The 14,120-nt window shown below is 40.1% G+C and overlaps 1 protein-coding gene across 1 annotated transcript in view; it reads left to right on the top strand.

The window, feature by feature from the left end:
- ADGRE3 (adhesion G protein-coupled receptor E3) overlaps window positions 1-14,120 on the top strand; it is a 41,340-nt gene that overhangs the window by 6,553 nt on the left and 20,667 nt on the right. Inside the window, exons 5-8 of the mRNA XM_042463947.1 lie at window positions 4,568-4,741; window positions 7,794-7,870; window positions 12,552-12,650; window positions 13,900-14,074. Of these exons, the coding sequence (XP_042319881.1) occupies window positions 4,568-4,741; window positions 7,794-7,870; window positions 12,552-12,650; window positions 13,900-14,074 (525 nt within the window). The remainder of the gene's footprint in view (window positions 1-4,567; window positions 4,742-7,793; window positions 7,871-12,551; window positions 12,651-13,899; window positions 14,075-14,120) is intronic.

Genomic DNA, 14,120 nt, shown 5'->3' with positions numbered 1-14,120 from the left:
CATCCTCTGCCTTCTCCTGCATCCCAATCCTGGCCCCAGTGACCTATCCCATCATCCTCTGCCTTCTTCTGCATCCCAATCCTGGCACCAGTGACCCCCTGCGACCTATCCCATCATCCCCTGCCTTCTCCTGCATCCCAATCCTGGCCCCAGAGACCCCCTGCGACCTATCCCATCATCCCCTGCCTTCTCCTGCATCCCAGTCCTGGCCCCAGTGACCCCCTGCTGCCACCCATCCCATCATCTCTCGACTGCTCCTGCATCCCCATCTCACCTCTGCCAACCTACCACCTTTCCCATCATCCCCTGACTGCTTCTTCATCCTGATGAAGGATGACAGCTAAGGAGGGGACAGGGAAGGAGGACAGCATCCAGAGCCTCACTGAGCATGTGCAAGGGTGTCAATTTGAATCGTTGAACCCTCCGGTGTGGTAATACAATGTGCACTCATTCTGCTTTGCTTGAATCTGCATCACGTGACTTGTTTGGAATAGAATTGACTTTGCTTCCCCCTCAGTTCGGAAGGGCAACAGAAAAGCAACCAGGTGTAGTAAAGCATCACATTTTAACCTTAATTCGCATTGCTAGACAGGAGTGACTCTGGATCTGGTTGAAAAAACATCACGCTTTGCATTGCTAGAACAGGAGTGACTGAGCTACAAACCCATGTGATAAGGTCCTGTGACACAGCAGGAAGCTTCAGGATGATCTTGGGGATCCTGGAGCCAGCAGGTAAATTTACCAGTGGATGTGGCATCTGAGATTCACCCCATGTGCAAAATACACATAGGGGCTGCATTAGTTCTCCTACATACACAGAAGACCATGAAGGGCCACATCCCCACCACAACTCCATTGCAAAATAAAATCCAGAAAATGGTGGGTTTGGCACCTGTGCACTAGAGATGGGATGCAAATGGATTAACACCGTGCAGGTACACAACTGTTGAATAACTAGCAATACTAAATGAAGGAATGTTCCACTGATACACTTGACTCATTCTGGCTATGGCAGGCTGAGGTCTGTCACTATTATAGAGGCAAAATGAGATAATTGTCCTCTCCAAATAATATTTGGACCCTTCCGATGACATTTTCCTTCAGCCCACAAATTTCTAGTATTTCAGTAACTTAAAACCTTCATTGGGCATTTAGAAATGGAGTTTATTTTTTTTATTATATTTTTATTAGGTGTAGATTAGAAGTTACAAACAAGCTATTTGTCATTGTTTATCGTCATCAATCTTATATCTCATGTTATATACAGAAAACAAAACTAGTAGTTTAACAACCGAGACATCCTCTTATTATTTCCCCCCCCCCCTTATATTTTTCATAATGAAAAAAAAAAAGGGAAAGAGGAAAATAATAAGAAAGAAAGAAAAAGACAAAAGGAGTGTAATAATCCCAGACAACAGAAATATAATATTTAATTAAAAAAATAATAAACCCCTCCTTCCCCCATCCCATCTATAGTTTTTTTTTTCACTTGACAATCATTTGAGCTTTTTCTCCCGAGAATTTCTTTATCTATAGCAGACTCTTCGTCTGCTTCTTCAAGTTACCTGACCTGTGTTTCAATTTATATACAAATTATCTTTGTATATATATGTAAATAATTATTTACTATGGACCAATGCTTAGTTTCTTCTATTGTTCATTTTGATTAATCTGACTTAACCATTATGTGAACTTATATTAATTGGGGTGTAAAATAATGAATATAATATCATTATGTACCGGCCGTAAATCAATAAGACCCTCAGAGGAAGATATTCCTTAAGAAAGAGTTGAAAATGAATAATAACAATAATAATGTGTGTGTGTATGTGTATATACACATTATATATATTTCCCCCCTCCCATCAATTCTAATTTATTGGAATTGCTATTCCTTTTGTATTCTCACTTTCAATTCTTAATATCTTTATATTTTATAACTCTTTACTTCATCAAGATGTCCGCACTTATGACCAGTATTTTTCACAAGAGATTTTAAAATTATTCCAATCATTGTTTGTTTTTTCAGCTTCAATTCCTCTTATAACGTTTGTTAACCTATCCAATTCCAGCAATTCTGTAGATTTTTTCAGCCAGTCATCTATTGAGGGGATTTCTTTTATTTTTCCACATTTTTGCATATACAATTCTTGCAGCAGCTATCAAATACAGTAAGACCTTCAGATGTTTCCTTTCTTCTTTACTTTCCAAAATACTTAACAAAAATAGTTCTGGTTTAAATTGAATTTGTGTACCAAGAATTTTCTGTATTGAGTTATGTACTATCTTCCAATATTTATTTGCCTTGGTACATGTCCACCACATGTGATATAATGAACCAATCCTTTTATTACATTTCCAGCAATTACCCTTCCCTTTTTTATTCATTTTTGCCAATTTACTAGGTGATAAGTACCAACGATGTGTCATTTTAAATATGTTTTCTTTTATATCCATTGAGGCGGTAAATTTGATATCATTACCCCAAAGCCTTTCCCAACTTTCCAAATTCAAGGAATGCCCTATATTTCTTGCCCATTTTATTGTGGATTCTTTTATAACCTCATCCTCTAATTCTCTTTCTAGAAGTAGGGAGTATAATTTAGATATTTTTGATTTATTTGATTTGAAAATAATTTTATCTAATTCATTTTCAGATTCCTTTGTCTTTTAAGTCTATTTTAAATCTCTCCTTGAGTTGTCTATAAGGAAACCAAGAACACATATAATTCTTTTCCAGCAATTCCTCTACTGATCTCATCTCAGGTTCTTGATCATCCCATTTTAGTAAATCTGAATATTTTAATGAATTACCTTCCTTTGAAACTATCTCAATTTTCCATGCTTCCTGGGGTGATATCCAAATTGGGATCTTAGTGTAAAATTTTACTTTAATTTTTTCCCATACTAATAATAATGATTTTCTAATGATATGAGCTTCAAATTGTTTATTTACATTTATTCTGTTATAAGCTAAATACCCGTGCCATCCGAATATTCTATTAAAACCTTCCAAATTCAACATTTTTTTATCTGTAAGAGAGATCCAATCTATAACCCATATAAAGGCACACACAAAATAATATAATTTAAGATCTGGAACACCAAAACCACCTCTGTTTTTCGAATCTTTCATCACTTTCCATTTTATTCTTGGTTTCTTCCCTCCCCATATAAATTTCGAGAGTTTTGTTTCCCATGGTTTGAATATTCTATCATTATGTATTATTGGAATATTTTGAAATAAAAAATTTAATTTGGGTAATATAGACATTTTAATTACCGAAATTCTACCCATCAAAGATAAATTAAGAGTTTTCCACCTTTGTAAATCTTCCCTTATTCTTTTCCATGTTGTCTCATAATTGTTATCAAATAATTCTGAATTCTTTCCTGATACTATTATTCCTAAATATTTAACCTTTTTATTGGGTATACATCCTATATCCTTCTGTATTTTTTCTATTTCTGTTTTAGACATATTTATTGACAAAAAATTGGATTTTGTTTTATTTACCTTTAATCCCGCGAACTTCCCAAATTCTTCCATCTCTATCATTATTTTTTGTATACTTTCTCTTGGTTCTTCTACTGTTAAAGCCAAATCGTCAGTATACGCTCGTAATTTATATTCTATATTTCTAATCTTTGTTCCTCGAATTTCTTTGTTGTTACGAATTTTGTTAAGAAGTACTTCCATACATAAAATAAATAATAAAGGAGAGAGAGGACAACCCTGTCGTGTTCCTTTCATAATTTTACAGTATTCTGATAATTCCCCATTAATTATAATCTGAGCTGATTGCTTATAATATATTGTTTTGATGCATTTTAAGAAAGTTTGACCCACATCTATGATTTCCAACAATTTAAACATAAAATTCCAATTAATTGAATCAAATGCTTTCTCGATATCCAAAAATAAAATGGAGTTTAGACATACAAAGAAAAGGAGAAGACAAAAGTTATTAAGGAAATTTGAACACAGCAAATACAAGAATTATAGGTGTGAATGATTTTCAGTGTTTCACTTTCTGCAATTTTAGAAATTCAGTGACTGAAGGAAATTTTCAAATGGGGGAGAATTATTAGTTGGTGGGGCATGGAGTCATATGCCATCTCTACATCCCTGGACAATCTTTTCTGGTTCAACTATTTCATTCCTCCACTGTCATCTGATGCCTCTTGATATAACAGTTGTGGGTCCTGCCCCCTTCCATTACTGCTTGGGGTGGTAGTCACTTGCTACCCTTCACCACACATTGTTCATCACTGTTTCTTAGTCAGAAATTGACCTCTCTTCAAGGGGAATCTATCCAAGATATACTACTGGCAGTTGGAAATAAAAGCATAGTTAATTCATTTTTCTTTACTTTCTTAATGTCACTGTTGTATTAATGTTTTTCTACACCAAAGAAGGCACATTATTATGCTTTCTGATCATCTATATCTTCCCAAGACCTTCCAGTTTCTTGGCTTAATAGTCCTGGCGTGAGAAAGGCACAGTCACAATATGTTTTATTCATTCTGAGCTGATCTTTTGTTATAGAAATGCCCTTCCCCACAGACTTTTTTAGTGATAATGAAGACCATGGTTTTAGTGGCAACGTCGGAGATGATGGAATATTCTGCGGTCGCAATGCTATCCCTTTCAATAAATCCACCTGCATCTGTGAAAAAGGATACAAGAAGGTACTTTGGGAAGTGACAGTTAATGGAGGCTATGACTTTCGTTGTGAGAGTAAGTATATACATTTTCACTTCTTTTAAACTGCATCTTCTTTAATTAAATTGTAATAAGTGGAAATGTAATATTCAGCCCTTGCTAATGTCATCTCTGGCAATGTCCTATTACTGCTGTTGTGGTATGTAGTTTGTAATATGTAAGTAAAAATGTACATAGGTAATAATAATAATAACAACAACGGAGGAGGAGGAGGAGGAGCAGCAGCAGCAGCAGCATGAATTAAGTTTTAATTCTGTTGGTGAAAGATGGGCTGCATCCACACTGCAGAAATAATGCAGTTTGACACCACTTTAACTGCTATGGCTAAATGCTGTGGAATCCTGGGAATTGTATTTTTTGTGGCACCAGAGCTATCTGATAGAGAAGGCTAAATGTCTCACAAAACTACAGCTCCCAGAATTCCATAGCATTCAAAAATGCAGTTAAAGTGGTGTCAAACTGCATTATTTCTGCAGTGCGGATGCAGCCATGGTGCTGTTCACACTTGCATTGTTGCAGAGATGTGGGGAAATTCAATGATGCAGTACTGAATCAAAGGAGTATATCACACGGAGCTTTCTGATGGTTTTCTGGGTCAGTTCAGGCTCATTTCCGACATGACTGCACTTCCAACGATGCGGTTTCACGTCGTAAAGTAAATGTGTTATCAGACGCCATTGATTTCTATGGGAGCTCCTTGCAAGGCGCTTCAGCAGTGTTTCTGAAGTGACCCCTCAATTTGGTAAAACCAGTAAAAAAAGGGACTTCAGAGAATTTGCTTCCAAGCTCCCTTTGATTGCACTGCAACTTGATCTGGTGTGGAATGCAGCTTTGTTATTGCTCCGGTACTCCACCGCAAACGGCCCAGGTTGCAAACAACACTTCCCAGGAGGAGGAGGCAGCCAGCCGTCCCTTCCTTCCCACGGGTGCCTGCAGCCACGGGAAGGAAGGGAAGAGGAGGAGGCAGCCCCCCATCTCTTCCTCTCTGCGGATGCCTGCAGCCGCGGGAAGGAAGGGAGGAGGAGGCAGCCCCCTCGTCCCTTCCTCCCCGTGGGTGCCTGCAGCCACGGGAAGGGAGGGAGGAGGAGGAGGCAGCCCCCCGGCCCTTCCTTCCTGTGGGTGCCTGCACCAGCACCGACACTTGCAGGGAGAAGGGAAAGAGGAGGGAGCCCCGCCCCGCCCCCTTTTCCCCGCAGGGTGCCGATTTGAATCGTTGAACCCTCCCGTGTGGTAATACAATGTGCACTCACTTCCCTTTGCTTGAATCCGCATCAGGTGACTTGCTTGAAATAGAAATTATCGGAGCTAGAAACATATTGTGCTACTCAACCTTCGCTGCTTTACCCGCATGTATACACATTCTATTTTTTTATCCTTAATTCTGTTTTTAATGTTTTTATTATATAAGTAGCAATGTACAAATAATACAATTACATTCTGTTTTTGTATTGCTGCAATTGCATTCTGTACTATATTGCTGGTCAAAGACCGAATAAAATTTTAAGATTAAGAACTGACTTCCAGGTGTGGTAAATCATCACATTTTTACCTTATTCGCATTGCTAGACAAGAGTGACTCTGGATCTGGTGTGAAAAAACATCATGCTTTACATTGCTAGAACAGGAGTGACTGCAGATCTGAGCTGCAAACCTTCCCCCCCCCCCCCCACGTGTGATAAGGTCCAAAGTACCCATTAGGTTTACCCCAATAGAATCTCTCCATAGCAATTTAACATGGAGACAGTATTCGGGTTTTTTTTTAACTGCCAATCAGATGATGTGCACCTACGTCACACTCTATGGGGAAATGTCCCCCACTTCTGTCAGTCTCAGAGGATGGCAATGGCAAGCCCCTCTGAAGAAACTTTGCCAGAAACCCTGGAATAAGTTCACCTTGGGATTTTATTGCTGATGAAAGAGGGGAAAACAACCCTAACCTTCTCCCACACTGATAGGGTTTTTTTTAATTTAAAAAAAATGCCAATCTAATCATCCGCACATGAGTTGCAGTTGTAAAGATGTGCATAAGCTGTCAATTTTTTTTTTAAAAAGGATACTGTCTAATGAGTCCCCCAACTCCCTGACACATGCCTTGGTTTGTGGTGGCTTTATAATCTCGCCATCCCTGAAGGCTTCCTGGGAGCGTCTGGAAGACCCTTTAGAGAAGGACAGAGCCAGGCAGCTTTTGGGCCACCCCCTTTGCCTGAGGAGGGTCCCCAGGAGGGCCAGTCCATGAACCTCCAGGTCCATGGTGGAGTGGCTGCCCATCTTCCCCCTGACCAACAGTGCCCCAACAGTGAAGGAAGCAGGGCCCCCACAGACTGGGCAAGGAGAGGCCAGGCAGGAAAAAGCACGACAAGGCAAGGCAAAGTGAGGCAAGGTGGGCATTGATGCAGGCAAGCAGCCTATACGGTTTTCTCCATATCATAATTCCTCTGAAACACTTTAGGATATTCAGGTACCAGGAGAAAACTGAAAAATTCTCACAAGCTGAACATGAGTGAACAGTGTGATGTGGTAGCTATAAAAGCCAATGCAATTCTAGGCTGCATCAACAGAATGCCACAGCCCTGATTTGGCTCCTTTTTGTGTCAGAAAGGCTGCCATAGCCATGTTGCTGCAGCTTGACGGTGCTCCTTCGGTGCTGTATCATATGGCTGCAGCGCCAGAGGAGCGCCATGAAATTATGCACTGTGTGGAGCAGCATGTGGCATCATGGTGCCCTGGGGGCAGAGCAGGGGTATGAGTCATGTGGATGCAACACCCTGCCTCTGCCCCCAGGGCAGCCTTGATGGCCAGTCTGTAGAGGGCCTGAGGTGGCATTCAATCTGGTGAATATTGGGAAGCCAAAACATATTGAAGCCCCAGTCCAGGCAGAAATAATTGAACAAGTAGTATTCAACATCTTTTAACTTTGAATCAAGCTGTAACCATTTAGAAAAATGTGTCTGTGTAGCAATCTTGGTCATAGCTACACAGCACAGGCTAACATCAGTTTTACATTATTTGTTGTTGTTGTTAACCGCCCTTGAGTACTGCATTATAAATATACATGTTTTCTTCACAGAAATTCCCCACCACTGCCAATCAAACATACTATGGGAGAATGACAATGTAAAAATGTGCTTAAATACAATGAAATCAGTAAGTATGTTGTTCTATCTTTGAAATGAGCATACATTTTGGATCAAGGTAAACATAATGTTGAATTTTTAAATCAAAGTGTTCACAGAGTAAAACATATCTATTACCAGGCTATCATACCTATTACCAGGCTTAATGGGTAATTCAGAAATATTGGGGCTGACCAGACCACCCCTAAGGGGCAGCCTGCAGCCACCTACAACTGCGCTGGATTGGGGGTGTGGCAACCGCATACTGTGGCCCTGATCTGGCCTGTCCAGGGTGCAAAAAGGAGCCACAAAAAGTGGCCCCTTTTTGTTCTCTGGAAAGGGCGTGATAGCTGCAGCTCCTTTGGTGCTGCATCCTGTGGATGCAGCGCTGGAGGAGTGCGGTGATGCCACGTACCATGTGGAGTGGCGCATAGCATCACGCTACCCTGGGAGCGGAGTTGGGGCATATGTCGTCTGGACATCACACGCTGACTCTGCCCCCAGGCTGGCCTGAATGGACAATCTGTATAGGCTGATTGTCACCATCTGAGAGTGGTAGCATTGGAACCAGACATACCTGTTACTTCCTTTTACCTCAGTTTTCCTAAATTAGTCAGACTGGCCATGGCTTTCAAAACCCTTTGTCCACATACCACAAGCGTACCCTTCCTAATTCACTTTGCTTTATTGTGATTACTGTCATTTGGCTTCAATTTATAGTGACCGTATGAATGGGAGATGTCAAAGAGTCCCTGTTATTAACAATCTTGTTCTGGTCCTGCAAGCTTTGACTCATGATTGCTGTATATACTCATGTATACGTCTAGAAATTTTGGTAAAAAAACTGACCCAAAAACCTGGGTCGACTTATCCACGGGTCAGTGTATGTACTGTCCTTTAACTCTTATTTTAAAAAAGGAACTGTCACCTTGTAAAAGGCAAGAGTGTAATCTACCATGGAAGCACTGATCCCCACTCCATTCTCTCATCCATCCAGTCTTTAGTATGAGCAGTTATGCCTGCTGGAATTTTCTAAGTTCTTTGGCATTGTTTTCCTTTCTTTCATCCTTTATATTCTTTGTTACATGCGCCTAAGTTTTACCCTCAACTTATGGGTATCCGTGGGTCATTTCAAAATCCATGATTTTGGCCCCTAAACCTGCCCTCGATTTATACATGAGGTCAACTTACTTGACTGTAAGTCGAGAAATTTGTGCCCCAAAATTGACCCTAAAATTTGGGGTAGACCTATATAAGCGTCAGTACAGCAGTAGTGCTTAGAAGGGTCCTAAAGCAAGCAAGCCTGATGCCCCAATCTCCATTGAACACCAATTCCTTCCCCCTCCAGTCAGTTTTGCAAGCCCTTCCTTCCTATCAGAAAACCTCTCCATTTAAATCCACTTGCTTCTTTCTCTGGCCCATTTTACAAGCCTTTGCTTCCTATGGAAAAACCTCTCCATTTAAATCTACTTTCTTCTCTCTCTGGCCCATTTTGCAAGCCTTTGCTTCCTATGGAAAACCCTCTCCATTTAAATCTACAGTGGTACCTCGGGATACGAAATACCCAGGTTACGAAATTTTCGGGATACGAAAAAATCCCATAGGGAATCATTGTTCCGGGTTACGAATGTTTTTTCGGGTTACGAAAAAACTTTTGGTGCTTTTTTCGGCTTTTTCGCACGGAATCGCGGCTTTTCCCCATTAGCGCCTATGGCAATTCGGCTTACGAAGGCTTTTCGGGTTACAAAAGCGGCCGCGGAACGAATTAATTTCGTAACCCGAGGCACCACTGTACTTGCTTCTTTCTCTGGTCTGTTTTGCAAGCCCTGGCTTCCTAAGGAAAAACCTCTCCATTTAAATCCACTTGCTTCTTTATCTGGTCCGTTTTACAAGCCTTTGCTCCCTATGAAAAAACCTCTCCGTTTAAATCCACTTGCTTCCTTTTTCAATCCGATGTTAAAACCTCTGCTCCAGCACCTGGAAATCGGTCAGGAGAGATCCAGAGAAACAGAAGGCGGGACGGAAGTGGTATTTTCCCCATTCTATCCTTTCTTATACCCCCCTAAGTTTTACCCTACACTTATCCATGGATCATATCAAAATCCAGGATTTTGACCCTGAAACATCCCTCAGCTTATACATGAGGTCAACTTGTACACAAGTATATATGGTGTGCTTGAATATATACAGTAAGCCAAAATTAATAAAATATTTTACTATTTTGATGCCTTCATTACCCACTTTACATTTATATAAATTAGCTATGGTCATTAATTCTGTTTCCTTAATATGCACATGTAACCCTAACTAACACTAAACTATAACTAACTCTTAACTGTAATTGTAACTATATGTAACTGTAAACTTGGAACACATGCTTTATGCCTATCTAGATTAGCCAGTGCTGAAGACCAGGGATTAGGTTTTATAAAGTAACTTGAGGCTGTGTAGAGACATTGACATGTTCAATGTTACTGTTAGTGGCATTGTTGAGCACATGACTATATGATCTTACTGAGACAGCAGACCTGTCAAGTTTTAAATGTAAACAATGCATTCTAAATTGCAATTGGTAATTCTCTCTGGCTGCATCTGCAGAATAATTCAGGTTGAACCCACTATTAAACTGCTGTGGCTCAATGCCATGGAATTCTGGGAATTGTAGTTTATTGTGACACCAGAGCTCTTTGGCAGAGAAGCTAAATGTCTCACAGAACTACAGTTCTCCAAGTTCCATCACAGTTAAAGAGGTGTCAACCTGAATTACTTCTGCAGTGTGTATGCAGCCTCTGTGAACTTTGCTCTGCAAAAGCCTCAACACTAAATACCAATTAAAGGCCCTATACAGACAGCCAAAATAAAGCTGCTTCGAGTCACTTTGGAGGTATGGTGTTTCAATGATGCATGCGTTCTAAGAGTCTGGAAGCTGCACCAAATCTGCACTCCAGTCTTTAGGACTGGAGTGTGGCTTTGGTGTGGCTTCTGGACTCTTAGGACGCATGTATCATTTAAATAGCATACTTGCAAAGTGACTCGAAGCAGCTTTATTTGGGCTGTCTGTATCAGGCCTATGTCTTTTGCTTTTAGCTATTTCTTGCTGCTTCCTCCAGCCAACTGATCGTGAGGAATAATGATGGCCAGAATGAGCTGGGTCCAAGGAAGGACTTAGTTCAGGCTCTGCTTACTTTCTTAATTTACAGATAAAAAGTAAGAATCATCATTAAAAATGAAAAAGTGTTCTCTTCCACTCTTTTGGAAAATTATTTTTTAAAAGTCTGTGGGAATATCAGTATTCCCCAATATGCCAGGAATGAGCACTAAATATGTGCCAAATAGATACAACTATTTCTTTATTTTCAGTTATTTCTTTTCATTATTTGAAATCCTTTAGCTCATGGATGAGCAATGGAGTAAGAGATTGTAGGTTCAGATCCTATACCGAAAATGAAAACTCTCAGCTAAGCATGTGCTGGAATGCAACCTGTTCACAAAGTTTAAATGCACTAGGAAGTACAATTATTCAGAGATAAGAGAAAGGCACTATGTCCATGCCCAGGATGTTTTCTTCAAATAAACCAATGGCATTACATTATCAAGAAGAATTTGAGATTGAGACATCTGCAAAGATTTTCTAGAAGAAAAGTGGGGGAGTGGGAATTGGGAGGGAAAAAAGATATGGATGGAAGGATGCTACATTGCTGTGTAAGTTTATCCATTCCATTAAAGTGGCTTCCAGAGGGAGGTTGTTTGGGCTAAGTGTGATATGCTGATGGAGCATTCCTTTGCCACTTTGATTATCTGCAGTGGTCCTGCTAATCTAAACGGAGAACAGGGACTAGCAGGATCAGTGCAGCTGACACAGTTTGTGTCAAAGGGTTAAAGTCAGCACACTGGAAATGCTTAGATGTGTGTGTGTCTGACCATGAGCTTCCAACACTGGGAAGGACAAGGCTGATCATACACAACTGATGCTCATAGGCTCAAGGACACTCTGGTGCCTGCGTGCACTAAACCTGGATGATGAAATATGTGTCTGGATTGCACAGGAGGACACTTTAGAGTGTGGGACAGGAAGTGATTGTGTTTGGGAGACCGCATGGTCTGAAGGCTATATAAACTCAAGGGCTTCCAGTAATTGCTTGTGGGTTTGAGTAGGGGTTGGTATTCATTTGATCTGTATTATAATGTTGGTGATTTGGATAGCATTCTGTAAATAAAAATAGCACTTCGGGAGACTTGGCTTGTCTGGTCGTTTATCTGCAGCAGCCGGAGTCAACATTTGCTGGAGAGTTCCCGAAGTCCCTGCATTCTTCAGTTCCTGGAAGACATCCAGTTGCTGTTATCTCTACTGTGGGCTGTGAACCACGTTTCTGAATTTGTCAGTGATGCTCTGCTATATGCCAGCATTGGTTATATGGCTCAGATGAGTTGCTGACAGTTTGAAAGAGAAACAACAACTTTATAGGGTAGGTTGAGAGGAGAGATAATGGCTGGTCCAAAATTACCATGTGAATTACCAGCCCTAGTTTAACTGTTTAACTAGTATAGAACTGGTTGACAGAGCAAAATATTTTTCTGCATATTCATGTAACAATATGCAACTGATGCACAGTTCATCCAGTGCCCACTTGGACAACTATAGATAGTTTGCTTTTCTCCTTGACAAATGATATTTGCCAGTGACATAGGATCCCTTTCTTTTCTCCTTATAGGATAATTTAAATAATGTCAACAGCTCCTACTGTGCATTCATAGAAAATATCAGGAAATCTGCATGCGATAATAACAGTTCTGCAACTATTTCCTTAGAGGTGAGACTTCTTAAGAATTTCAAACATTTAACCACAACTTCTCCTTCTTGGGAAGCCATTGTGTTCTTTTGTTTCAATGGTGTGTGGTTTTCCCTTGCATACTACAGCAAAGGAAGGATGGAAATAAAATAGGGGACAGTAATTTTAAGAGTCAGGTTTGAAACAATTTACTTATATGAGGCTTCTGAGGCAGTTTTAAATTACTGAGATCACTACTGTATAAGTAGTCAGGTTATTTGTCCATTCTAGCTACTTTGATAAGTCAAGTGTACTCACAGCTGCAGTCAGATAGCTTTGTACATCTGATCTTTTTAACTGAAAATACCATGAAGTGAACCAAATGACGATCCTTCTATGCGTCATCAACTTAGGCTGCATCCACACTGGAGAAATAACCCAGTTTGGCGCTGCTTTAACTGCCCTGGCTTGAGGCTATGGAATTCTGGGAGTTGGAATTTGTTGTTGAGTGGAGCAGAGCTCTGCTCTGGGCTCCCCAACAAACTCCAACTTCCAGAATTCCATAGCCTTGAGCCAGGGCAATTAAAGCGGTGCCAAACTGGATTATTTCTACAGTGTGGATGCAGCCATAGAAAGGATGTACTCCCCCTTCTGTTGCTGAGCTATTTTGTCTGCAGTTTAGATGTTAAAATGACCTATGTTGAGCAGAACATACTAGGAATAGGCAGGCAGTTATCTTTTCTGTGTTAGTAAATTATTAAAATAATATTTTAAAGATGGCCCCAGGGTAGCATTTTTCAGCTAGGAAAATGCTAACATATACTGCACAGGAGAAGATAAATGTTGAATTGGTCAAGAACTAAAACAAGGCTTTATCCATATGTTATGTAAATGAGATAATGTGGCTAAATACTGGAGGAAGCTGGTGGCAATTATTAAAGAAATATTTCAGTGGGATGTCTTCTTAGATACTGCCCTTTGCCTTTTAAATTTTGTGAAGGATTGTGTTCCTTTTGAAAAGCAGAATCCAGTTTTACACATACCTTGAGAAGTAGCATTATACACATGAAATCAAATATCAAGAAAAAAAACAGGAAATGTAATCTGATAACAATTTGATTGAAGTTGACATTTACTGAGAAATCCATAAAACCTGTGGGTTACCTTTTCTTCACTCTCTCAATCCACTGATAACTATGTTCTGTATTTATTCTGAAAATCCATCTATTTATTTAATGTGCATGATAAATAAAATGAAATTTTGAAATGTTTGCTTCCTTTAATACTGCAGGACAAAGCAGAAACCTTTGAAAAGCAAATCAACAGTTCCCTCCAGGGTATCAAAGCAAAGGGGGACCGTATATCAGCTGTAACCTTTGCTCTGGAACTACTAGGCTCAACTGCAGCATCAACAGCTCTTCTATCTCCAACGGAACAACCACAAGCTGTGGTTGTGAATTCAATAGGTGAGGGAAAGAAAGAGTGCTTTCATTTCATCAATGAGGGAAGAAA

Source organism: Sceloporus undulatus, chromosome 4 (assembly GCF_019175285.1).
Source record: "Sceloporus undulatus isolate JIND9_A2432 ecotype Alabama chromosome 4, SceUnd_v1.1, whole genome shotgun sequence".
NCBI classification, from domain to species: domain Eukaryota; kingdom Metazoa; phylum Chordata; class Lepidosauria; order Squamata; family Phrynosomatidae; genus Sceloporus; species Sceloporus undulatus.
The sequence above is the reverse complement of the archived record's forward strand: the minus strand, read 5'-3'. Positions and strand labels throughout refer to the sequence as shown.